Raw genomic sequence first — 27,823 nt, forward strand, 5'->3', positions numbered from 1 at the left:
CCAAATATATTTGAATGTATCGACACTCGCCTCTGCATTTGCCTTCATCCACCATTCATATCCATGTTTTGTGGAATAGTTTGCATTATTTGAGCAAACCATCTTGTCTTCTTCTCCTCTACTATGACCGGTGGATCACCCAAAGAATTTAACAGATGGTTTAGTTCCATCCTAAATCACTACTACGAACACAATCCTAAATTATTATCGAATTTTGGAATTCGATAAGAATATGCTTGAGCCTTCCATGTTGAAGTAGTCAGTCCAATAAAGTAGTGGTAGTCGAGTCTTTAGTGTAATGTCCTATTATTCAGGACAGTTTGTTATGTTTGATTCATTATTTGTTACCAATAACACCACTAGTTAGACGTGGTTGTTTGATCCTATTTACAGCACTTGTAAGGCTATTTATAGCTATCATTATTTCTCTTTCAATAATAAGAAATACAAAAAGATTTCTTATACATTTTTGTCTCTAGATTTGGTATACGAGCCAGCTAGAACTGGTTTGTCAAAAGGAGTGTGAAAGATTTGTGTGTTTGAGTGATTTGAGTGAAGCATGGCCACAAAAAACAGTTTTGTACAACCTTCAATTCCAAAGTTTGATGGTTTCTATGAATACTGGTCGATGCTGATGGAGAATTTCCTAAGATCAAAGGAGTATTGGAGTATAGTGGAAGAAGGAATTCCAGCTGTTGATTCAAAATATACAGAAGCTCAGATGAAGGAACATAATGATGCGAAGTTGAAAGATCTGAAGGCTAAGAATTATCTTTTCCAGGCCATTGATCAATCAGTTTTGCAGACTATTCTAGATACTGGATCAGCCAAAAGTATTTGGAATTCCATGAAGAAGAAGCACCAAGGAACTGAGCGTGTACAAAGTGCACAATTGCAAGCTCTCAAAAGGGATTTTTAAGTGTTGCAGATGAAGGTAGGTGAATCTGTAAATGGATACTTTTTATATACCTTAACCATTGTCAACAAGATGAGGCATCACAATGGCAAGGTAAGTGATGAAGATGTTGTTGAGAAAATTCTGAGATCGATGAAACTTAATTTTGCATATGTGGTTTGTTCAATTGAAGATTCAAAATATCTCAGTACGCTATCAATTGATGAACTACAAAGAAATTTATTGGTGCATGAGCCACGAATGACTGCACGTGTTGATGAGGAGCAGGCATTGAAAGTGACATATGGAGAGTCTTCAAGAGGAAGAGGACGTGGTAATTTTTGAGGTCGAGGCAGAGGCAATGGCATACCTAATTATGGAAGATCAACAATTGAGTGTTTTGGGTGTCATAAGCTTAGGCATTTTCAGTATGAATGCCCAAAAAAACTGGAAGAGAAGGCACACTATGCAGAAGCAGAAGAAGAGATGTTGCTCATGTCTTACACAGATGAAGGGAAGATAAGTCAGGATGAAGTGTTCATGTGGTACCTTGATTCAGGCTGCATCAATCATATGAGTGGCAAGAAGGAGATGTTTTCTAGTCTCGATGAAGGTTTCAGAGAAACAGTGAAACTAGGAGACAATTCAAAGATGAAGGTGATGGGGAAAAGAACTGTTATGATGGTGGTGAATGGCATTACACAGATTGTCACTAGTGTGTTTTATGTTCCATATTTAACAAATAATATGTTGAGCATTGGGCAGCTAGCTGACAAGGGCTTGAAGATTGTTATAGAACAAGGGAAGTGCACACTCTATCATGCTCAAAGAGGTTTAGTTGCAGATATTACCATGTATTCAAATAGGATGTTCAAATTGTTTGAAACCTTAAAGAAGAAGGAGGAGATGTGTTTTCTGTTGGTGATGATGTGGCTCAGCTGTGGCATCATAGATATGGGCACTTGAATCGCAGAGGACTAAGACGACCCCAGCAACAAGGAATGGTAACCGGTTTACCTTCACTTGGATCTATGGCAAAAGTGTGTGAAGTATGTCTTCTCGGCAAGCAACACAGACTTCCCTTTCCAAAGGAAACTACATGGAGAGCTACACAAGTCCTTCAACTTGTACATGTTGACATATGTGGCCTATCAGGCCTATGCACAACAGTGGAAATAGGTACATAATCACTTTTATTGATGATTTTATCCGTAAAACATGAATTTACTTTCTTATGCAAAAATCAGAAGCTTTTGATGTATTTAAATTATTTAAGAATCGTGTTGAGAAAGAAAAAGGGCATGTGTATCAAAGTCCTTCGTACTGATCGTGGTGGGGAATTCACCATGAGAGAATTCAATAACTTTTGCAGCAGTAATGGCATACAAAGGCAGCTGACAGCCTCATATACCCCACAACAAAACGGAGTTGTAGAAAGAAAGAACCGAAGTATCATGAACATGGTTCGTAGTTTGCTCGTTGAGAAGCATGTTCCAAAATCATTTTGGGCTGAAGATGTGAATTGGTCTATTCATGTAATGAATAGAAGTCCAACAATGACAATGAAGAACAAAACTCCGGAGGAATCTTGGAGTGGTATTAAGCCTTCAGTTCATTATTTTCGTGTATTTGCCTCTATTTCTTATGCGCATGTGCCTGACAGTAGACACATAAAACTAGATAATAAAAGCATTAAGTGCATATTACTTGGAGTCAGTGAAGAGTCAAAGGCATACCGACAACTTGAACCCGTCTCTCAAAAGATTAGAGTGAGTCGTGATGTTATCTTTGAAGAGGATGAAAGCTGGCAATGGGACAAAGAACATGAATAAGGTGTTGTTGCTGATATAGAATGGGAATGATATAATGGTTGCAACTGATGAGGCTACACCAAATTCCGCAGTACCAATTAACACAGATGTTCATGTACCAACTGAATAAGTTGATCAAGCTGAAACTGACACACCAAGAAGCAATGTATCAGGCATTAATGAAGATTCCCCATCCCCAGCTTCTCATGGAAGAATTAGAAGACCACCAGCATGGATGAGAGACTACACTAGTGGAGAAGGTCTCTCAGAAGAAGAACAAGATGATGATGCAGTTTTCTTTGCAGTGATGGCTGTCTCAACATATCCAGTGTATTTTGAAGATGCTGTCAAAAGTGCTTCGTGGAGAGCTGCGATGGATGCTGAAATTGTTGCCATAGAAAGAAACGACACTTGGGAATTAACTGCTTTACCATCCGATGCAAAGAAGGTGGGAGTGAAATGAGTCTACAAGAAAAAACTAAATGAACATGGAGAAGTGGAGAAGCTTAAAGCTCGTATGGTAGCAAAAGGGTATACTCAGAAGTATGGAGTGGATTACACTGAAGTCTTTGCACCTGTGGCTCGATTGGAGACGGTTCGTATGGTGATCTCTCTTGCTGCGCAGAAGGAATGGAATATCTTTCAGCTCGATGTTAAGTCGGCCTTTCTTTATGGAGAGCTCAGTGAAGAGGTGTTTGTTGTACAGCCACCTGGCTATGTCATGAAGGGAGAAGAATATAAGGTTTACAAGCTTAAGAAAGATCTATATGGACTCAAGCAAGCTCCACGAGCCTGGTACAGTCGCATAGAAGCTTATTTTGCCAAAGAAGGATTTCTGAGATGTCCTTATGAACATACACTCTTTGTCAAGGTAGGATATGAAAGTAAAATACTCATTGTCCGTATCTATGTTGATGACCTGATATTTAGTGGTAATGATGTAATGAAATTTGACAAGTTCAAGAGCTCTATGATGCAAGAGTTCGACATGACATACCTTGGAAAAATGAAGTATTTTCTTGGAATAGAAGTAATGCAGAAGAATGAAGGCATACACAGCCAGTGACTATGGTGGTGACTTAGATAATCGCAAGAGTACTTCAGGGTATGTGTTTCAGCTGGGTTTTGGTGTTGTATCATGGCTATCAAAGAAGAAAGCTATTGTTACTTTGTCAACAACTGAGGCAGAATTTGTTGCAGCAACTTCAACTGCAACTCATGCAATCTGGTTGCGAAGGATTCTAGAGTATCTTCATCAATCACAAAATGGTGAGTGCACTATCATACTCTGTGATAATAGTTCCGGCATTGCTCTCTCTAGGAATCCAGTATTACATGGTCTTAGCAAACACATTGATGTCAGATTTCATTTTCTTCGTGATCTCACTAAAGAAGGAGTTGTTAAGCTAGTTTATTGTCCCAGTCAAGATCAAGTTGTTGATATCATGACAAAGCCATTGAAACTGAATGTCTTTGTGAGGCTTAGAGGTTTGCTTGGAATGTGTTCTGCATCAGTTCTAAACTGAACTCCAATGTTCAGTTTAAGGGAGGATATGTTGAAGTAGTCAGTCCAATAAAGTAGTGGTAGTCGAGTCTTTAGTGTAATGTCCTATTGTTCAGGACAGTTTGTTATGTTTGATTCATTCTTTGTTACCAGTAACACCACTAGTTAGACGTGGTTGTTTGATCCTATTTTACTGCACTTGTAAGGCTATTTATAGCAATCATTATTTCTCTTTCAATAATAAGAAATACAAAAAGATTTCTTATACATTCTTGTCTCTAGATTATGTAGTCTCGATATCTTATGGGTGCAAAAATGTAGAGTAATTAAATCTTCTTTAATTTCTATCGACGTACCTTTTATAAGGAGCTATCGTCACGGAAATCCAAAGATTTCCATTTTTCCTTAGATCAAGTCTTATGGTGGAATCCAACCTATTCTAAGTGTGGAAAAACCATGGAATGTCAAGTCTAGTGGCTTCCAAGTTGGGGTTTTCCACAGAAAATCCAAGCAACGTTCCATGGTTGGGTGGAAGTGTCCGTGGAATCCATCTAAACGCCAATAAGAATAGCGTTAAACGCCAATAAGATTGGCGCAGTAGAGGACAAGAAGCGCCAATATGAATGGCGCTGAACGCTAATCAAAATAGCGTAAGTCAAGCGTCAAAAAGAATGGCGTTTAGCGCTATTAACAACAACGTTTCCTTAGCGCCATTAACAATAGCGTTAAGCGCTATTAACAATAGCGTTTCATGTTATTTATTTTTCTTACACTCTTCTCACATCACTCCTGTTTCCTTACCTATAAATTGAAAATAAAAAATCTTTAAAAATACAAAACAAAATTTATAAATTTGAAATTGAAACAAGATTTAAATTAGCTAATTTTCATTTCATAGATTAAGTTACATGGATTAAAAAAACTAAAAGCGTCATTACATGGATTCAAATAACTAATATTTAGAATTTAACATGATCCGATTTTCATTGTCAAGCTTCATCATTTCCGAAAGCGGGATGGTTCTTAAGAATTTGGTACACATGATCATATGCAAAATCTTTGTTGTTTTGTTGAGAATATAGAGTATTAGCATGTGCCTCCTACAAAATAAATAAACAGAATCTCTCATTTAGAAAATTAATGACTTAAAATATGGATAATTGAAAATAAGAGGTTCCATTGAATAATACTTACAACTTCTTCTAACGTCCATCCTCCTCCGATATTTGCATAAATTGAATGTATGATACCCATGTAAACTTTGGTTTGCTTTTTTATCACCGACCACCTATTTTGAATACTTTGTCTTGTTCTTCCGTTTTCATTACCACCCGCTTCTTCTACAAAGGCTTGAAACACCCTTTCCCAATAGTTGTTGACTCCTTGATTTTGTCCAACAATCGGTTGGAGACTAATTCTCATCCAAGCTTTGGTGATTGCAACATCTTCATTTGTAGTGATGCCATACTTGTACTTGATTGAAAGAAGGTTTGGAATTAAAAATATAAAATCAGGAGAGATAGGAAGCAAAGAAAATCTTGAGATTTTGGGATGGTTTGATTTGTGTTGAAGAAGCCAATTTTTATAGATAAATTTTAATTTTGAAAATCTGACCGTTGAAACGCTATTGAGAATAGCGTTAAGCGCCATTCTTAATGGCGTTTATTTTGAGTCATTGATTAGAAGGAGCCGTTGAGAATCCAATGGTGTAGAATAAAACGCAATTGAGAATATCGTTAAGCGCCATTCTTATTTGCGCCAAACGCCAATATTAATTGCGCTAATCACAAAAAACATCCAGGCGCCACTCGACTTCTCCAATCCTATACTTAGTTTTTTTCCTAGTCTCTCATTTTTTCTTTTTCCTCTTGAACAAACTAGTTTTTTGGTTTCATATATTGAATCAAATCAAATCAAAAAGAATATAAAATTGAATGAAATTGAAACTTGATTGATACTAAAAATATTACATTGATTCCACTACATCAAATTGAAAAATAAAAGATAAAAACATAATTGAAGCTACATAGTTCCATAAGCTACATGGTTTCATATATTGAAATGACGAACATTGCTAGTGCTACGATAACCATAGTTTGCACCAAGTGTTCTAGGAGGATAACCATGTTTTTCCAAAATCTTATTTGTTTATCCAACATAAATTGCTTCTTCCATTCCGGCAAGGTCTCAACCTTCACATCCAACACTTCGAGTTCATGTTTCTCCAAAGCTAAATCAAAAGATTTCTTGTTTGTCTTTGCAATAGTTGATAAATATTCTTCTTCTCCATCCAATCTTGCAATCTTCTTTGCATTCTCTTCACTAAAATGTTTCAAAATACGGTCGGTTCCGTCATTGATGGCTGATAGCTCCGAAGCTTCCCTTTGTTGAGCCCCTTTTCCCGTTGGTCGACGAGGGCCATCCTCTTCAAGCCATCTTGGGTCGCTTCTTGCCGGAGCACTACTTGTTGAAGCATTAACACTAGGAGCCTCCGATTCATCTTCCTCATTTTGGGTAGGATCAAATTCTTCGGTATTGAATCCGGGAACATGGGCTTTGAAAAGTCGGTACACCTCTTCATTTCCAAAAGGTTTTCCCTTGCTAACCTTACTATATTCCAATCTAGCTTTTCTCTCCTACAAAAAACAAACAAAAACCCAAGTTAGAAATCCTTCAATAAAATAAAATGATATACATTAAGAAATCTTAATAAAAGTTACAAGATCATCAATTCTGCATGCGCTTGCATTGTTTCTATGCAAATTTCTTAAGATACCAACCCACTTTTTGACATTTTTTTTCAAGGTACCAAATCTATTTTGAAACTTATGAACACTCTTATCATACTTATTCCCAAAGCTGCTTACATAGGTATCAAATACCGGCTCCCAAAACTGGTTTGATTTTTGATCAACTCCGGCAACACCATCAAGTGTAATGCTTATCCAAACTTTGGTGATTGCAACATCTTCAGGTGTAGCATATTTTGCCATGGTTAAAAAAAAAGTCTGAATTGCAATGAATTTTAAGAAGATGGAGAAAAAAATATAGAGATTCAAAGTTTTGGTCTGAGCTGAGAAGTGATCAATTTATAGGGAAAATTTTGAATTCAGAAAAATAGTCGTTGAAACGCCATTGTTATTAGTATTTTTTTGTGATTCGTTGATTAGAAGGAGCCGTTAAAGATCTAATGGTTAGAAATGAAGCGCAAATCTTAATATCGTTTGGTGCTATTCTTAATAGCGCCAAACGCAATTCTTATTAGCGCCAAACGCAATTCTTATTAGCGCTTTTCTTGAAAAACATCCAGAACCTAAGCAAGTTCCTCAAGTTCCATATTTAGTTTTTTTTTCTTCTCTTTTGAAAATCCATACTTAGTTTTTTTTTCTTCTCTTTTGAAAACAATGAAAACCATAAATAATACAACGAAAATCTTAATGTTTCTTAATTTTAAAATCTAGAAATCATAGGATTGCAACCAAGTGCAGCAACTAAAGTTGTTCTGCTGGGTAAACATCGGTAGGATCGAATTCGCCATCCGAACCATCAAGATCATCTGGTGGTGGAGGGAGAGATTCTGGTGGCATATCACCGTGACCTAGTCCATGTTGTATCCAAATGTGTTGAACAAGATCATTTCGGAGTTGGAGATATGCCTCATCATTCCTTAACGCGTGGTATGACCTCGGTATTCCAGTAACCTGTCGTATTGGTTCGTTCACGACTTGACCCCAATCTAAGTTACGTCTTTCATTCTCAATGACCATGTTATGAAAAATCAAACAAGCCTTGATAATAAAGTTTATATCCTTCTTATCCCAGTAACATGCTGGCTTTTTAGTTATTTGGAACTTGTTTTGGAGAGTTCCAAAAGCCCTTTCAACATCCTTTCTCTTCGTTTGTTGGTATTTATTGAACAACGAATTAGCTGGCTGATTTGGAAGAAGAATTTTGAATGACTGCACTATACAAGACAGTGGTGGATATATATTATCCGCCAAGTAGTAACCCTTGTCGTAGCTGTGTCCATTGATGCGGTAATTACAAGGAGATGCTAAACCATTAACCATCTTATCAAAAAGTGGAGATTGAGCCAAGACGTTCAAGTCGTTGTTCGACCCTGGCGTTCCAAAGAAACCATGCCAAAACCACCGATCATATGATGCCACGGCTTCTAAGATCATGGTAGGTTTTTTCTCATGCCCACAGAACGTACCTGCCCATGCTGTTGGACAATTCTTCCACCGAAAATGCATACAATCAACATTTTCAAGCATTCCAGGAAACCCTCTAGCCGCATTTTCTGCCAATAATCTTTTCGTGTCTTCTCTTGTAGGAAGTCGCATGTACCTTGGACCAAAGCGGCGAACAATTACCCTGGTAAACCTCTTCACATACATATAGACGGTTGGCGCTCCCATACGGACATAATCATCTGTGCTATCAGCGGCTATACCTTTACACAAACATTTCATTACGACATCCATCTTCATGTGGGGAGAGTGACCAAGTTTTCCGGTGCAATCAACTTGGAAATCAAAAGCAGGATCCGCAACAACAATCTCACTTAGAATACGTAAGAAAAGAGGTCGATACATACCCAAACGTTGGTGGAACTTCTTAGGTCCCCAAGTACAGTTAGGTCCAAAGTAGTCATGCATCATTCTTGCATCTCCATCCTCTCGGTGTCTTTCCACCATTTGTCGCGTCAATACTTCTTGAGGCACCGGTTGGAAGAGCCTATGCATTCTTTGAGTCATATAATGGTACACCACAATTGCTCTCTCCTCGATATCATCACAAATGCTAAGATCGATACCATACGTCATTAGTACATACCTCCTTAGCGGATTTTCATCGTCCATATTGCACCTGTAAACAAAACTCATATATTGTAAGCATTCCAAGATTTTTGAATTCATACAAAATAAAAAACATTCATACAAAAGAGAAGACATTCATGCACACATTCATTAAATAAAATACATTCATACAAGTTCATTCCAAGTTCATTAAAGACAAGTTCATTAAAGAAAACACATCCAAGTTTCATACAAAAGAAAAGAAAAGTTCCCTCATCCTAATCCTAACATCCTTGACATTTCATCTTCACTTAGACCAATCCCACCACTATTCATCAATTGAGTTAATTGTGACTCTGGAACTACTTCTGGAACTACTTCCTCTTGTGGAACATAATGACCATGTGCATCATCTGATTGACTTGTGGCTGGTCTTTTACGGCTAGACCATTGAGAGTTGTCTCCAATATCATAACATGATTGGGTTAACGTCGATCCTTCCCCAAGAGCACGTGACCGATCTATTTCAAACCAATACTGGTCCTTTGTAAGATTTAACATAGCCAACCTATACGCAAAATCTTTCCATTGCTCCTGAAAAGAAACATCAAGATAGCAAATATATTAAGGAACTTTTAATGTGTAAAGAAAATCATAATAATATGGCAAAAATAATAATTGAAGGAGTTAAAACCAAAAATTACTAACCCTTGTTCCCCAATTAACATCATACGTAAATGGAGGAGGATCGGGTGCTTGCAAAGGCACTTGAACACGGTTGCCTTCACTGTCTGAACGTACGATACATAAAGAAACTCTTGGAAATTCAGGTGAATCTTGTGAGACGTTGTCATACTTATACCGTGATGGATGTATTGGGGGGACCTGATTCACCAGAAATGTCGGATCTTGAGTACTTGCAGCTCCAACTTCATCTTTGTTTTCTTGACGATATATTTCTGGGAGCAAAAATCCAATAGATTTTTGCTTCCTCCACCACACATACATGCTCTCATCAACATGCTTATAGTCTCGTCCTTCAACCACATAAATAGGATCATGGGAGGTAGCAAGGTCTTCCAAACGTTCACGTAGACTTCTTGGAATTGTTATAAATCCCCTTGTTTGCCTTAAAAACCGTTCACCAAGATACATGATACTAGTTTCGCTTTCCGGATTATAGAAAGCCACTTTTTGATTGGAGATTTCACGAGCATGCACTATATCCGAATGATCTTTATACATAGTAGTAGACCATGGTTGCCATTCCGTTCCAACAATTGTCCTCAACTCAATTTGTTGGCGAGCTGTATTAAGAGAGTGTTTGGAAGTACCCCTTTGCAACTTCACTAGACTATCTTTCTTAAATATCATAATTGCAGGCCATACATCAGTCGGTTCACCTTCTTGGAGAAAAGGCGTCAAAGTACGAAAATATATGTAAAACCAATATTCTAAAACCATCGCCATTCCACACATGTTTTTTCCACCTCTAGAAACCGCACTCATGCTACTATACAAGTGACTAAAACAAGCCGAACCCCAATCATAATTACCGATCGCATTCAAATCACGCAAGGAAGCGATCCAACCTTTGCTTGCTCTTGTAGTGGTACGTGCCATTAAAACTTTTGAAATCACCCATAATAAGAAGTATCAAGTCACAATCTCCCAATTTTCATCATTAATTGGATTTTCCTTGATATAGTTTGTGAGGCAACTAATAGGAAATTCAGGTGAGTGCTTGTTGTAGTGTGCATACCCATGCATAGGTCTAAAGTAGGTATCCTCTAGTTTTTGATTTTCTATACTTTTCCATCTATTTGTAGCGGCGTGTTCCAATCTTCTACGACCATTTCCAATAGGAATTCCGGTTAAGTGAACAAAATCTAAAGGGGTGAAACCAATTTCAAAGTTTGGGAAATGAAACGAATTGGTGCTATACCACCACCTCTCTATGATTGCATAAGCTAGTTGTTGATCAACTCTCTTAATTCTAATTTCAAAAAATCTAGCAAGGCCGGAATTTTGAAGAACTTGACTAGCACTTTCATGAACCACCACACGATTATATAAATCCTCAAGGTCTTCTAGATTACTTCTAAACGTGATATCATGTTGTGTATCAAGTGGGTCTATACTTTTAGAAATATGTTTCTCATCCGATTCTTTTGAACTCAAGATCATATACACATCCATATCCATAATCTATACAAAATCATCAAATAAAAAGAATATAGTCACACAATGCACTTAAATTGTTTACATAATGTAACTAAAACATGTTAATTAATTCATTATCTCATGGCAATTTCACAATGTTCATCATCTAAAACTCTAAATTACACAATGTTCATCATCTAAAACCCTAAATTACATGTCAAATTCGTCATTGTTAGAATCAAAATTGTTATCATTCATCATACAATCGAGTATCATGCATACAATCAACAATAATATCATCTAAAGCCCTAACATTTCATCAAATCATAAAATAAACTCAAATTATAATTCAACTAACCTCTCAATCAAATTGAGAAATTGAAGTATGCTTAGATTCCTTATGACGCAAAGAACAAACCCTTTGAAACAATTTCATTGATTTGAACCATGCTCTGAGAATTAAACAAGGGGAGTTTCAGGTTTTGGTTTTTCTTTTTTTTTTTTCGCTCGAGTAAGATGAACTGGGGAAGAAGAAGAGGGGTCGATGGTTTTACTGTATAAAAGAATCAAAAAGCGTTATTAACAATAGCGTTATTTAAGCGCTGTTAACAATTGCGTTTGGCGCTATTAAGAATAGCGTTCTGACCATTGAATTGGGTCCAACGCTATTCTTAATAGCATTTTCCATGCGCTATTATTATTAGCGTTTTACGCTATTCTTATTGGCGTTTCTTGTATTCCACCGTTACACTTGCACTTCCATCCACAATTCCAAGTGCTGAGGTGGCGTGGAAGATGGAAGATGGATGGATTCCACCATAAAACTTGCTCTGATGGACTTACAAAGTTTGAGTCAACCATTATCGACGGACAGAGTCAACTGGGTGGCATAGAATCGATTGGAAATGACATTCTAGTCCCTTAAGATGTTAACTTAACTAAACCGTGTATGGGTGGGTTAATATGACCCGATGGCTAACTTGCTAGGACATCCTTTTTTTTCCCTTCTTTCACTCTCATTTTGCTTCTCTTCTTCTTCGCCGGGTGAAAACCCTATCAGAGAGTTTCTTCAGTCTTGTCTTATTAACCAGATCTTTACTGTAACTTCCGGTACTATGTTACCGCGGAATTTTTCTTTTGTGAGAAATCCAAATGCAATTCTTTCTAATTTATATTGAAATTTTCATCTTGTAATCATCTCTAATGTAGGATTAAGTTCATGTTGCACTTGGTTCTTTATTTGATGTCAAAGAACAACTAGAGGAATAACAAGTTATGTATCAATCCATCATCTTATTCTGCTGCTAAGAAATCTACCAAACAATTCCCTCTTGATTCAAAGGTAATACAAGCATCTCAATTACCCAACCCTTCATTATTCTTAGTAGTGCTTGTATTACGGATATGTATTCTCTTTCACACATTGCGCTTTAATTGTTTGGTTGTATGCCTCAATGAAATATCATCAGTGCTTGTTTGAGTATCGACTAAAGGTACTGCTGTTCAGTTAATGAGCGTACCACCTCTAGAATTCATGTCTCATACAATTGTACTCATTGATTGTGAATCATGTCTCAAGAACTAAACACCATAATGGCATTGCAGATACAATATTTTTACATTTGAGACCAGACGTAGACCAGATATCTGCACAATAGTAGGGACCTTTTACAAAGTCTGGCAAAGCAAACAAAGAGAGCAGTAAAATCAAATCTTGAGATGGCTTGCCATTTATCTGCTGCTGGATTCACCGTCTCTTTTAGGTCTCCACCGTTTGCTCCATAATATTGTTTTCGTGATTAATCGAGGTACATTTGGACCCACATTTTGATGCAATTTATACTTTTCGTTGTTGTTTATGATTGGGTAGTTGTTCAATAGTTATTGAGGGTTTTGTGCGTAATTGTAGATGTTTCTTCTCACTTTAGCTGCACATAACGCTTAATATCTTACTGATTGCAGTTATTACCAACAAAAAGAAGTAAGATAAGGCTCATAGTCGTTCATTAATTTACTTTGCCTTCAATTTACTCGTATGTTGATTCTGTGCATGGGTTTTGTAGAGATAATGTACAAAAATGTCAAACCGTGTTTATACTGTTGTCCATGTGAAGCCATGAGATGGTAATTTTCATCTGGACATTAGGTTTATGGGGATTTAATAAAACAGGTTTTTGTTTGATGATTGTAATCTTGACCCAAACTTTTTGACCTGATTATCCTGAAATGTAACGATGTGAAATTAAGTTAGTTAATGCAGTTCATTTAGGAGCTTAGGAAATGTTGTGGTGGCGGTGGTATTAAGAGCTTGAATTTGATTATTAGTCCGAGAAAGAACACACCGTGTCATAACTTAAGTAGGCCAAAGGTATATATAGGTGGCCTTGCCCTTTAGGCATGATTAAATGTTGAAGGTTTTCATTCGTAGTATTGGTTGCATGTGTTGGATAGGGTGATAGTACAGGATGGTGACGCCGAAAGGCTACTATCAATAGTTATAAACATTTTGTTCTGTGTTTTCAGTGTTAAACGTAAGTAAGTACGTATGTTCTGTTTTTTCATGCAATATGTTGCTTAAGAAATGGAGTCGTGTTTTATTTTTATTTTTCTGTTTTCTATTTGGGTTTGGACGTAGTTTTTGTGTTACCTTTGTTGAAGTTTCTACCACTTTTGTACGCTTTTCTCTTGTGCCCAATGGAACCGTCGTCTTTTTTGTGTGCCCCTTTTGGTTTCTTGATTGACATGTGTTGTTGATGTTTATAACTTGTAGTTGCTTAACAAAAAATTTTCTTACTTTTACCAACTCCCATAGATTTTATTCTCTTCGCAGGATCGCTCTGTTGCTTGCCGCGTGCTCAGAACCCCCTTTTCAACGACCACCACTAGCTTCTGAAGGTAATGATGATGTTGAGTTCGACAGTGGGAATGGCGATGTATCGAGTAGTTAATTAATTTGATTTTCATTTTTTTTTGTACTTTGTATTCATTTGTGGCATATGGTCAAGTGTCTAGTCAAAAGTGTATGTTTCATTTTGTGTACTTAAGGATTAAACCTTCATTCTCTCCAGTTCGGTTCGTTTAATCAAAAATGGACATGAGTGCATATATAGCTCCAGCAGGCTACTCCTCGTCCCATCGGTTCGTTTAATCGAAAATGGACATGAGTGCATAGATAGCTCCAGCAGGCTACTCCTCATCCCAAGGATGCATACTTATCAAATAGAAGATGTGTGAAGGCTATGTGCAGGTGTGTCTCTACTTGGGAATTGTAAAAGAAAAAGTAAAGAAATACTGTTAAGAATAGATCTAACGATTGTAAATTGTGTAGATGAACGATGAAAGTATTCACTAAATAGTCTGTGCATTTAGTCATCTGAAATTAGTTTGTTTACAATCATCTTCTGTGTGATCTGAATTTTGTAGGCTCGAGAATAGGTAGCACCATAGCTCTATCTAAACTTGATTTTGCTTAAATTTCTGATTTGATATTTATATTTGTGTGTTCATGATGAGATCTCAACCTTTACCAAGCTTTTTGGACAACCTTTATACCCGGTAGAAACCAACGTATACTGCAAGGAGAATCGCTGTAAAAAAAAATATCACCAATGGATTAGAACATGTTTTTTTGTTTAAACTATGTAGGCTATATTGATACTTTTCAGTTTCCTTAGGCTAAATTTTAATGTGTACGTTCTTTTTCACAGTACTATAAATTATGATGGGTAACTGGCTTTGAGGGTCATATAAATTAAACTAGGTACCCAGTCTAGTCGATAGTATAAAAAAGTTGAGTGAATTTTTCTAAGTTCCTATGAAAAAGTATATTATTGTTTGGAAATATATGTACTCCAACTTAATAGATGTAGGAGGCGATTGGAAGTTAAGAGTGTGCTCGTAGTATCCATGCCTAAATCAGATATGCAGGAAACCAACCAAGTGTTGATGCAATAGAGTCGGCCCATAACAAGATAATTATGCAAAAGTTGCACGAAAGAAGAAGGCTGAAACTGAATATCAAGAAAAATGTCAGAGATGTTACACAATCACGTTTTGTGCAGGCTGTTACTGAAAAAGTGGGAGTCTAATAACCACACCCAATATTTTGTTTAGGCAATCTGTATGGACTAACTCCAATATACTTCCAAGAGAATCAACTAGACAATCAGACTCAATCAAGGAAAATACATCCAAGAGTTATATCTTAATTTCTCAATACAATCTGCAATCAAACAAAAAGATTTCTGTGAGCCTGATTGATATGAGAAATAACTTGAACGTTACAAAAGACCAATGTTCAAGTGTCAATAAATTTATATCTACAACCAAAGGTTGAATTATCTAATTGATTGAACTATGCACAACTTGTGATATTTCAATTATATATAAAATATAATGCGGAAAAGAAGTAACACAGACACCAGAAATTTTGTTAACGAGGAAACCGCAAATGCATAAAAAAACGGGACGTAGTCCAGATTTGAACACCACACTGTATTAAGCCGCTACAGACTCTAGCCTACTACAAGTTAACTTCGGACTGGAATGTAGTTGAGCCCTAATCAATCTCACATTGATTAAGGTACAGTCTCGTTCCTTATGCCCCTGAATCCCAACAGGACTCTACGCACTTGATTCCCTTAGATGATCTCACCCACAACTAAGAGTTGTTACGACCCTAAGTCGAAGACTTGATAAACAAATCTGTCTCACACAGAAAAGTCTATTGAAAAGATAAATCTGTCTCCCATAAAAATACCTACGAGTTTTTGTTCTGTCTTTTCATAAATCAAGGTGAACATGAACCAATTGATACACCGGACTTATATTCCCGAAGAACAGCCTAGTAATATCAATCACTTCACAATGATTTTAACCGTATGGAAGCGGAACAAAATATTGTGGGATAAGAAACGAAGAGACGAAGATGTTTGTGACTACTTTTTATCTTATTGTTGATGGTGGTTTTTAGCTTAGGGTTAAAATCGTAAAACCTTAGTCAAACAACGACGTCACACTTGAGTAATAATGTCGCCACTAGCACATTTATTGAACCGTCCAACATGTCTGCGTAAAATTACCGGGGTACCTTTTTTTTTTACGTATATGCCATGCTCCACGGCAGAGCCCTCGGTATTGACTGGCATCATCTCGATATATGCCAGCCACGCATGCTATCCAAACGTGCCAATGGCATGCTATGCCAGCCACATCTCAGCGCCAAGGCATGTCAACCATGCCAGCCGCACCACGGTGCCAATGGCATACCATGCCAGCCACATCTCTGCGCCAAGGCATCCCAACCATGCCAGCCACATCTCCGAGCCAAGGCATGCCAACCATGCCAGCCCCACCACAGTGCCAATGGCATACCATGCCAGCCACATCTCCGTGCCAAGGCATGCCAACCATGCTAGTCGCACCACAATGCCAATGGCATACCATGCCAGCCACATCTTCGCGCCAAGGCATGCAAACCATGCCACAATGCCAATGGCATGCCATGCCAGCCACATCTCCGTGCTAAGGCATGCCAACCATGCCAGCCGCACCACGGTGCCAATGCCATACCATGCCAGCCACATCTCCGCACCAAGGCATGCCAACCATGCCAGCCGCACCACGGTGCCAATGGCATACCATGCCATCCACATCTTCGCGCCAAGGCATGCCAACCATGCCATCCGCACCACGCTGCCAATGGCATACCATGTGATGCAGTTTTATACATTGTGTGATTTCTAGTACTAACATTCTACACCACCATGCCAGCCACATCTCCGCGCCGAGGAATGCCAACCATGCCAGCCGCACCACAGTGCCAATGGCATGCCATGCCAGCCGCACCACTGTGCCAAAGCCATGCGACCCTACCACCATTCCGCTGGATGCTAAGCGGAGGGTTGCAATAATCAAAGGCTACCCTTCCATCTGAGATGCAGATCTCAGCCGTACAAGTTTGCCACCTAACGCATGGCAACTTCCGGCCCAAGGAAAAACATCACGGTTTATGCCAAAACCCTAATTTTGGCCGTGCCTAAAACATGCCAAAGCCATGCGGCCATACCACCATGTCGTTGGCTGCCAAACGAAGGGTTGCAATAATCAACGGCTACCCTTCCATCTGAGATGCAGATCTCAGCCGTACAATTTCACCACCTAACGCATGACAACTTCCGACCCAAGGCCAAACATCGCGGTTTATGCCAAAACCCTAATTTTGGCCGCGCCTAAAACATGCCAAAGCCATGCGGCCCTACCACCATGCCGTTGGCTTCCAAACGAAGGGTTGCAATAATCAACTACTACTCTTCCATCTGAGTTGCATCTCTCAGCCGTACAAGTTCGCCACCTAACGCATGCCAACTTCCGGCCCAAGGCCAAACATCACGGTTTATGCCAAAACCCTAATTTTGGACGCGCCTGAAACATGACAAAGCCATGCGGCCCTACCACCATGCCGGTGGTTTCCAAACGAAGGGTTGCAACAATCAATGGCTACCCTTCCATATGAGATGCAGATCACAGCCGTCCAAATTCGCCACCTAACACATGGCAACTTCCGTCCAAAGGCCAAACGTCACGGTATATGCCAAAACCCTAATTTTGGACGCGCCTAAAACATGCTAAAGCCATGCGGCCCTACCACCATGCCGCCGGCTGCCAAACAAAGGGTTGCAACAATCAACGACCGCCCTTCCTCCTGAGATGCAAATCTCAGCCGTACAAGCTTGTCATCAAACGCATGGCCACTTTTGGCCCAATACCAAGCACTAATTTTGGCCGCACCTAAACTATGCCAAAAACCTAATTTTGGCTGCGCCTAAACAACGCCAAAATCCTAGCTCGGCCGCGCCTAAAGCATGCCACTGGATGAAAACGAAGGGTTGCAACAATCAATGGCCACCCTTCCTCCCGAGATACAAATCTCAGCCATAAAAACTTGCCACCAAACGATTTATGTCAATCTCTTGGCCACGACGCCAAAACCCTAATTTGGCCATGCCAAGAGCATGCAAGCGCTGCAACCATGCCGCTGGTTGCCAAACGAAGGGTTGCAACAATCTATGGCTATCCTTCCTCCTGAGACATAGATCTCATCCGTACAAACCTGTCACCAAACGATTCATGGCAATGTCTTGGCTGCGATGCTAACTCTTGGTCACGACACCAACTTGGCTGCGATGCTAACTCTCTGGTCACGACACCAACCTGGCTACGATGCCCATTCTTTGGTCGCGGTACCAACTTGGCTACAAATGCCAAATCCTTTGGCCACGCCACACGTAGCAATACGCTACACGTTTTCCACGAAAATACTCGAGACATCAAAACATGTCATAAACCGGGGGATGCTCATCAGGGTATTGGTCTGGCGGTTTACAACGTGCGGCGTACACTACGCCCGTTACATGAAAGTGTCATAAGGGTGAGGCGGTTAGTAAATACAATAAGTAATGGTGAAACGTTTCCTTCATTATGGAAACATCAATTCCAGGCGTTACCCGTTACCATTTTCTTCCATTTACTCAAACGTTTCCACTTATTACGATACCATGGTACGTTTCATAGCGACTTGTATAAATAGGTCTCTCCTATTTCCACCAAAGACAAGTTTTGGTCAGGAGAATACAACACTCAGAAATCACTTGTTAGCTTTCCCATCTGTTAGATTTCCACTTTCTGATACAAGTCGTCAAACAACTACTCTTCCTGAATCAACTATTCCGGTCTCAACACTCTCTTTTTTTCCCTCCCTAGACCAACCCTTCTCCTTCACTTTGTGACCGAAGCAAGTCTGAAACGACCATTTCTTGGTTTAGGCCGGATTTGTACAGATTGATCTCTCGAGTCAAAGTACTCCCTTGCAGTACATTGTTTAGGTTTAGACTCATTTCTCACCCACACACTCGAAATTACCAAAATCAACAGAAACTGTTTTCACCCTCAAACAATTGGCGACCACAGTGGGAGATCAGTCTCTCGGTCGTAATATCAACTTCTAGCTTTCAATTTCGTCTTTCAATTCCAAACTCAATATGGTAGAACTTAGATCCGGGTCAGCAATGAACCCTGAGAACACCAGCGAGGAAACCGTCCCTGTTGCTAACGCTCCTCCCAGCGGCATCAACACGCCGCCTACTAATCCCAGCAGCACGGAAAAGCACTCCTTCAGGTATTACACCGCCAATCACCAAGGCCAGATCTGCTGCCACCCCTAACGCTTCTACGCCACCTACCAATCCCAGTAACACAGAAAGTGCTCCTTCAGGTGTTACCCCACCCGTCACCAGGTCCAGAGATGCTGCTGCCGCCCCTAATGTTTTGTCGAGTATGGAACCTCCGACCATCACTAGGACCACAATTACTCCACCATCAGGAAGAGAAACCAGAGTAGCCAGAGGAAGCCGCCCCCACATCAGCATTGCTGATTTGATGGAAAGACACGAGGTTCTTGATAGAGCCCAGACAGACATGGATTCGACTCAGAAAGAAGTACTTGTCTTTCTCAAGACCCTAACGGAGCGGATACCACAGAAGCCGCGCCATCCAGAGTCGATGAGGAACACCTCCAATACCACTGGCGCCGGCACCTCAGCATAACATACCTTTGTAGACGAAGAAACTCACGCCAGAACCCCATTGGAGAGAAATCAACCGTCCAATTTCGTCACGCGAGAAGACTTAGAACAACTTCTTCGGAATCGAATAAAAAGTGATGATGTAGACATGCATCAGCATCAACCCCCTTATCCGCCTGAAATACAAAGAATTCCTCTTCCAAGAGGATACGCTTCTCCTCAATTCTCCTTATACGACGGCACCGGAAATGCAAGTGAACATATTTCTCGATTCCTAGAGTCCATAGGCGAACACGAATATAACCACGTCCTCCGTCTGAGGGAGTTTTCGAAGTCTCTTACCAGAAGAGCGTACACGTGGTACAATGATGGTTTTTCAAATAGTGATTGTAGTTGAAGTGGTAAAACGGATTCGTATCAGACTTGTGAAGAAAACAGTTTTTAGATTTAAATTTAAACAGGCAAATAAAAAGAGTTGTTCAAAGTTATAGAGAAAAACACCAAGACTAGGATTCCACCAATGACCATTTTAATAGTAAACTCTAAATAGTTCTTATGCAATTTTATCTTTAAAATAAATTCTAATATTTGCCTCAAATAAGTTTTTGAAGTAAAACCCTAAATCTGTCTGGTGAAAGAAAATTTTCCCGCCAAAATTTTCTTTTGAATTTGAGAAGTTGACCTCCCCTTATCTGTGGCTGGTCTCCCTTTAGCAGATGCCTGGAAATGGGTCACCCCTTAGTAATTAGGTTACCCCTTATCCAAAATCAAGGGTCTGTATAGCAAGTGTCCTCTGGGGCATTTTCCGCACTTTTTTCGGGGTTCCTCCGGGGTATTTCTGGGGTACTTCCGGTACACTTCTGGGGCGCTTCCGGTACTCTATCAACGGAGGTCCAAACGCCGCATTTTCAGCCAATTTCGCCGCAAAACTTTATTCTTCTAAAAACACCTACAAATAAATAAAATATCCAAATAAGTACAATATCGAGCACTAACAATATATATAATTGAGATAAATTAGACACATAAATGCGTCTATCAAATACCCCCAAACTTATTATTTGCTAGTCCCGAGCAAATCAAAACTACAAAATAAAATTCTAACTCACTGTCGCAGGCATCGTCGATTGCATTTAGCGTATGCAATAAGCCTTTAAACCCCTAGGTGGCCCTAGTGGCCGAGTTATAGTCTCGGGAGGGCTTACCAGAGATATACCCACAAAACCTGTACTCCAGACCTTAGCTATCTACGCAGAACCTTGGAAGGCACTAAAGAATCTCCTTGGTTGGCATACTTATTGACTACAGGAAGAAGTACCCTGATGCGAATTTCCAATTGTTGTACACGAGTTTGCACTCAAGCATACTAAAATTCATATAAAGTGACAGAGCTCTACTCAGATAGTTGCACTATGGACATCATATTCGGAGTCAAAACTAATCACATGGATAGATCAAGAAGATGGATATAGAAAAACATATATGGTTTTGATGTTTACTAAGTGAACGGCGTTTCCCATATCTGTCTGAAGGCCTCCGCCAAAATGAACCTATCCTAATGGATTGAGATACTAGTCTGACTAATATCAACACACTGGCATATACAAGGGTACCAGTGGTCGATAACCTAACTCTAGGTCAACACAACTGGCATATACAAGGGTACCAGTGGTCGACTTTATTGAATTTATTCCTTTTGGTCAAATGGTCTGGTCTCAATTTCTTTTTTTTTTCTTTTTTTTTTCACTTTTTGGTAACTACCATTTTTTTCTATCTTTTTTGTTTTCATTTCTTTTTCAACCTTTTTTTTTTTTAATCTTTTTTTTCATGGTATCTCAATCACTCTAATTCGCCCTAGCATTGGTAACAACTTGAATCGTGGGCCCCACCTATCACTTAGAGAAACATAGTTTAAAAACAAAATAAAATAAAAATAGAAGTGAAAAGGACTCAACGAGATATGGTGAAACTATCATGTTATTTCTAACACCTGAGCTCTGTGCTTTTATGAATAGACTCTTTAGATGTTTCCATCTAATCAGATTGGTTCCTCAAACTCCTACAATCAAAATGCTTCCATCCACTTAGATTAGTTAGTGCAATCCTCAATAGGCATAAATTTCTAGGCTCTGGAGTTTATTTATTGCAAAAAGGTGACAAAAAGTGTTTCTTCCCCACCCCCAAACTTAAATCTTACATTGTCCTCAATGTTCTAAAGATGAAATTAAAAGCATGAACAAGGAGAAACTATTACCACTGGAGGGAAAAGAAATAAGGAAGGATATTACCGTATCACATGAACGCGGGAGCCTCCCAGTAAATGCTAAATTTATAGTCATTAGCTAGACATCAAATACCTCAAAAAGAATTTTCACCTTCCAAAGTCGTATACCAATAGTCGAAATAATTGTGGGTCCATAAGACCAAATAGAACTGCCACAAATAGGAGAAAAATGCTCAAGATCAGAAAAATGAGCAGATAGAGCACAACCTGATCTAAAGTTTCTCGCAAGACAACTGGATTTATCTGAGGTGCCCACTTGGGCTTCATATGAGTGTCTCAGCAAACAGATTCATCCGAAAAACGGGTCTCTAACATATGGATTTTCTCCTGGACATTATCAGGCGGATCAGGTTGTGGAGTCTGAATACACTCAAGCGATACCTCAGATGCACTAGGCTTGAGTCCCAAGTTAGGGACTTCTATTGGGGATAATTGACAATCTCTACCCCCAAACTTAGAATTTTGGGTGCCTCTACAATGACTAGTCACAATGTTCCTAATTTCTAGACCATCGGGTTCTTGAAAAAGGTCAATTGCTTTCTCTAAGTCATAATCAGGTGGTTCATCCTCAGCTTGCTTCATATCTTCTATGGTCCACTCTAAGGCTTCCTTATTTTCTTGAAGCACGGTCTCTGGACTACTTTCCTGATCACTATCCAAATCGGAGGCTATAATCACAGGGAAAGACTCGGGTGGGCCTAAAAATGTATAATTAGACTCCAACTCAGGAGGCTCTTTTAAATAAGGTGTTAAGATAGACTCAGAAGCTAGTAATGGTTCGAACCTATTTTTCCATATATCATTATCTAACATAGGAACAGAATCCAACAGAGCATTTACTTGTTCAATGTTACTATCATCGTCGAAATCCAGGCTAAAATGGGATAAACAACTCTCCAATGTATTTTCCGGTACGATGTTTGGTAATGACTCCTGAACTAAGGTTCCTATCATGTTCACCTCTTCAATACATGTGCTATCTAGCTCAGAATGTAGCTTGTTTACATTAAAAATATTCAGCTCAATAGTCATATTACCAAAAGATAGATTCATAATACCATTTCGACAGTTTATGATCGCATTAGACGTAGCTAAGAATGGGCGACCTAAAATCACAGGTATTTGGTTCTCTGGGTCGGGGACAGGTTGGGTATCTAGGACCACGAAATCCACTGGATAAATAAACTTGTCGACCTCAATAAGAACATCCTCGATCACACCACGAGGGATTTTAACGGACCTATCATCTAACTGGAGTGTTATCTGGGTAGGTTTCATCTCACCAAGTCCTAGCTTAAGGTACACATGATATGGCAGTAAGTTCACACTGGCTCCTAAGTCAAGCAACGCTTTCTCAACACGGTACTTACCTATTGTACAAGAAATGGTAGGGGACCCTGGGTCTTTATACTTAGGAGTAGTGGTATTCTGAATAATAGAACTCACATGACTAGCTATGAAGGCTTTCTTCTGGACACTGAGCTTACGCTTTCGCGTACACAAGTCCTTAAGGAACTTGGCATAAGAGGGAATCTGCCTAATTGCATCTAATAATGGAAGGTTGATATTAACCTGCTTAAAAACCTCCAATATATCATTAAAGTTGGACTCCCTCTTAGTCGGAACTAACAGCTGGGGAAACGGGGCTCTGGGAACAAAGTGAGGCTCAACAGGACCCTCATTGGTCTCTTTGGAGACTCTATCAGTCTCCTCATTTTCTGGCTCAGCAGGGTGAACTACAGCATGTTCACTATCAGGCATGGCGACCTTGTTGTCAACTTTCTTTCCACTTCTTAGGGTTGTGACAGCATTCACATGATTGTACGATTTCTCTCCTTTGGGGTTAGGATCAGTATGACTAGGGAACCTTCCATTTTCTCTCTCACTTATAAACTTAGCTATTTGTCCTACTTGAAGTTCTAATTTGGCAAGACTCTGGGAATTATTCTTCAACTCTTGCCTAGTTTCTTGTTGAAAGCTCATGTGGTTCTTTGATAGCATGTCATGGTTACTTACTAACATAGTTATAGCTTCCTCTAAGGTAGAGATCTTTTTCTCGGAAGTGTTCTGAAACTGGGTTTGACCTGAAGAGTTCTTAAAACCAAAACCTGGGGGAGGCTGATAATTACTAGACTGGCCTTGACTCTGTCCCTTAGACCAAGAGAAATTAGGATGGTTTCTCCAACCAGGGTTGTAGGTTTCTGAGTATGGGTCAAACTTCTGACGGTTCTCAAACCTAGAGTTGTTATAGACAGCATGGGCTTGTTCTTCACTAACTTGACCTTCCCAAAATGAATTATCGGGATCTATTCCACAACTAGAGACTTGAGAGGCTCTATTAGGTTCAACAAGGGACCTATTTTTAGACTGACCCATTTCTAAAGCTTCTAACCTTCTGGACAAAGCAGCAAACTTAGCATCTGACGCAAAACTCGTATCTATCATATTGGTGCTACTTCTATTGACCAAGAGTCTTTTAGGGGGTTCAACACAAGATTCCCACTGTTGGGATTTTTCAGCGATAGCTCCTAAGAAGGTAAAAGCATCATCAGCATTTTTACTAGTGAACTCACCAGCGCACATAGACTCAACCATGGATTTGGTCGAATAGTCTAAACCATCATAAATAATCTGTACGAGTTTCATATTATCAAATCCATGGTGAGGACACTGAGATAGGAGATCATTGAATCGCTCTAAAAACCTATAAAGAGACTCTCCCTCTTGTTGCACACTAGCACTAATTTTCTGCCTAACAGCTGCAGTTTTATGCTTAGGGTAGAACTTCATATAGAAGGCAGCGATAAGTTCCTGCCATGTTTCTATGGATTCAGACGGTAGGTTGTTAAGCCAGGTCTTGGCTTTATCTCTCAAGGAAAAGGGAAACATTTTAAGTTTCAAGACTTCATCAGTAAGGTCTTTTATTCTAATTGTCCCACAGATTTCCTCAAAGTCCCTAATATGGAAATAAGGGTTCTCATCATCTTTTCCTAAGAATATAGGGATCATCTGAAGAATACTAGGTTTTATCTCAAAATTAGCCGTAGTGGCTGGCAATTTAATGCATGAAGCTCGGTTGGTCCTAGTTGGGAACATGTAATCTTTCAAAGTTGCCATCGCTGGCACAACTGGAGTACTAGGGGTACTTTTGTCACTCAGAGATAAATTCTCAAAACTGAAGTTTCCAAAAACAGGGCTCTCCAAAGAAGAGTCTTCGAGCTCCCTGCTTAAATCAGAAGAACTACTAGGTTTTTCGCTAATCAATCGACCTAGAGTATCTCTTTTCCAAGCCCTATTAACAAAATCGGGCATACACTAAATAGAATTCAAAAAGAAATAAATAAAAGAAAAAAAAAAAATTGATGGTTTCTCAAATAGTGATTGTAGTTGAAGTGGTAAAACGGATTCGTATCAGACTTGTGAAGAAAACAGTTTTTAGATTTAAATTTAAACAGGCAAATAAAAAGAGTTGTTCAAAGTTATAGAGAAAAACACCAAGACTAGGATTCCACCAATGACCATTTTAATAGTAAACTCTAAATAGTTCTTATGCAATTTTATCTTTAAAATCAATTCTAATATTTGCCTCAAATAAGTTTTTGAAGTAATAATTGTAATTAAAAAGTATAAAACATCAAAAGTTACTAAAACCCAGCATGCTTCATCAAGTCAATTCACAATTACTCAATAAAAACTATTAATTCAATTTTAATTCATGCAAATAATCAAATAATAATATTGCAAATAAATGTAAAAATTAGAATTATACCAATAAATTTTGTGCCAATGGCTTCCTCCATCGTCTCGGCTAATGGGTTTAGCTCCTCATCCCAAAAACACACTCACAAGATAAATTCATGGCTAAAATAGGTGTTTTTATTGATGATTATATGATGAAATAGGAATTAGCAACGCTGTAGAAGTGTTACAGCGTCACTGTTACAAATGGTGTAAGTGCTGAGAAGAAACGATAGAACTAAAGTGCTGTAAATAGCGACACAGGGTGTAAGCTGCTGGAAAGAACGATACAAGCCGTGTGCTGTAAACAGCGACAGCGTGTTCTGGTTTTAAGACTGATGAAGAACGACTGCCTTAGCAGGTCTGTTCTTCCTCTTCTTCTTCCTCCTTGAACAGCAGCAGCAGCAGCAACAATCAATGGTATCTTCCTCGTTTCGGCTCTGAACTCTCTCCTATTTGTCTCTAAACTTTTCTAACCTTTCTTTGATGTAAACCAACACTTATATAGCCCAACAGATCCATAAATCTCGACTAAATCCGAGAGTATTTCTCTTTTTTTCTTCTCGAGCAGTTGAGAGAATAATCTCTTTTCTGTTGCTTTGTACGCGTCCTATGGCCAGTTATTACGCTCCAAAATTCTCTTAAGACTTGAAAAAGACTAGGTACATCTTTATCCAGCGTAAAACTCTCCCAAAATTCTTCACAAAATCTTTGAAAATAAACCGAAAGAGTACGTATCCTGTTGAACTTTGATTCACTTCTCCCGGCCATTCTAGCCCAATTAAGCCCATGAAATCATCCATACTAGAATTGTATATCCATATCACGTCCAGCCCATGAGAATCAGTGATTGAATCTCATTAAAACTCGTCCGAAAATCCAACCCTAAATCTGTCTGGTGAAAGAAAATTTTCCCGCCAAAATTTTCTTTTGAATTTGAGAAGTTGACCTCCCCTTATCTGTGGCTGGTCTCCCTTTAGCAGATGCCTGGAAATGGGTCACCCCTTAGTAATTAGGTTACCCCTTATCCAAAATCAAGGGTCTGTATAGCAAGTGTCCTCTGGGGCATTTTCCGCACTTTTTTCGGGGTTCCTCCGGGGTATTTCTGGGGTACTTCCGGTACACTTCTGGGGCGCTTCCGGTACTCTATCAACGGAGGTCCAAACGCCGCATTTTCAGCCAATTTCGCCGCAAAACTTTATTCTTCTAAAAACACCTACAAATAAATAAAATATCCAAATAAGTACAATATCGAGCACTAACAATATATATAATTGAGATAAATTAGACACATAAATGCGTCTATCAAATACCCCCAAACTTATTATTTGCTAGTCCCGAGCAAATCAAAACTACAAAATAAAATTCTAACTCACTGTCGCAGGCATCGTCGATTGCATTTAGCGTATGCAATAAGCCTTTAAACCCCTAGGTGGCCCTAGTGGCCGAGTTATAGTCTCGGGAGGGCTTACCAGAGATATACCCACAAAACCTGTACTCCAGACCTTAGCTATCTACGCAGAACCTTGGAAGGCACTAAAGAATCTCCTTGGTTGGCATACTACTTATTGACTACAGGAAGAAGTACCCTGATGCGAAATTCCAATTGCTGTACACGAGTTTTCACTCAAGCATACTAAAATTCATATAAAGTGACAGAGCTCTACTCAGATAGTTGCACTATGGACATCATATTCGGAGTCAAAACTAATCACATGGATAGATCAAGAAGATGGATATAGAAAACATAGATGGTTTTGATGTTTACTAAGTGAACGACGTTTCCCATATCTGTCTGAAGGCCTCCGCCAAAATGAACCTATCCTAATGGATTGAGATACTAGTCTGACTAATATCAACACACTGACATATATAAGGGTGCCAGTGGTCGATAACCTAACTCTAGGTCAACACAACTGGCATATACAAGGGTACCAGTGGTCGACTTTATTGAATTTATTCCTTTTGGTCAAATGGTCTGGTCTCAATTTCTTTTTTTTCTTTTTTTTTTTCAACTTTTTTTCAACTTTTTTTCAACTTTTTT

At 39.1% G+C, this 27,823-nt stretch overlaps 1 protein-coding gene, 1 long non-coding RNA gene and 1 pseudogene across 2 annotated transcripts; 2 read left to right on the forward strand and 1 right to left on the reverse strand.

Moving 5' to 3' along the window:
- Window positions 1-7,701: 7,701 nt before the first annotated feature.
- Window positions 7,702-9,039, reverse strand: LOC113324419 (putative nuclease HARBI1). Its single transcript, XM_026572736.1, has one exon. It carries the CDS (start codon window positions 9,037-9,039, stop codon window positions 7,702-7,704), a length of 1,338 nt encoding a protein of 445 aa, XP_026428521.1.
- Window positions 9,040-12,181: 3,142 nt separating this feature from the next.
- Window positions 12,182-14,590, forward strand: LOC113323539. Its single transcript, XR_003347684.1, has 3 exons — window positions 12,182-12,517; window positions 12,781-12,983; window positions 14,006-14,590. It is a non-coding gene; the product is annotated as an uncharacterized LOC113323539 (long non-coding RNA).
- A 399-nt stretch (window positions 14,591-14,989) lies between these two features.
- Window positions 14,990-27,823, forward strand: part of LOC113324420 — a 28,608-nt pseudogene continuing 15,774 nt past the window's right edge.

This window comes from Papaver somniferum, chromosome 11, assembly GCF_003573695.1.
Source record: "Papaver somniferum cultivar HN1 chromosome 11, ASM357369v1, whole genome shotgun sequence".
NCBI lineage: Eukaryota > Viridiplantae > Streptophyta > Magnoliopsida > Ranunculales > Papaveraceae > Papaver > Papaver somniferum.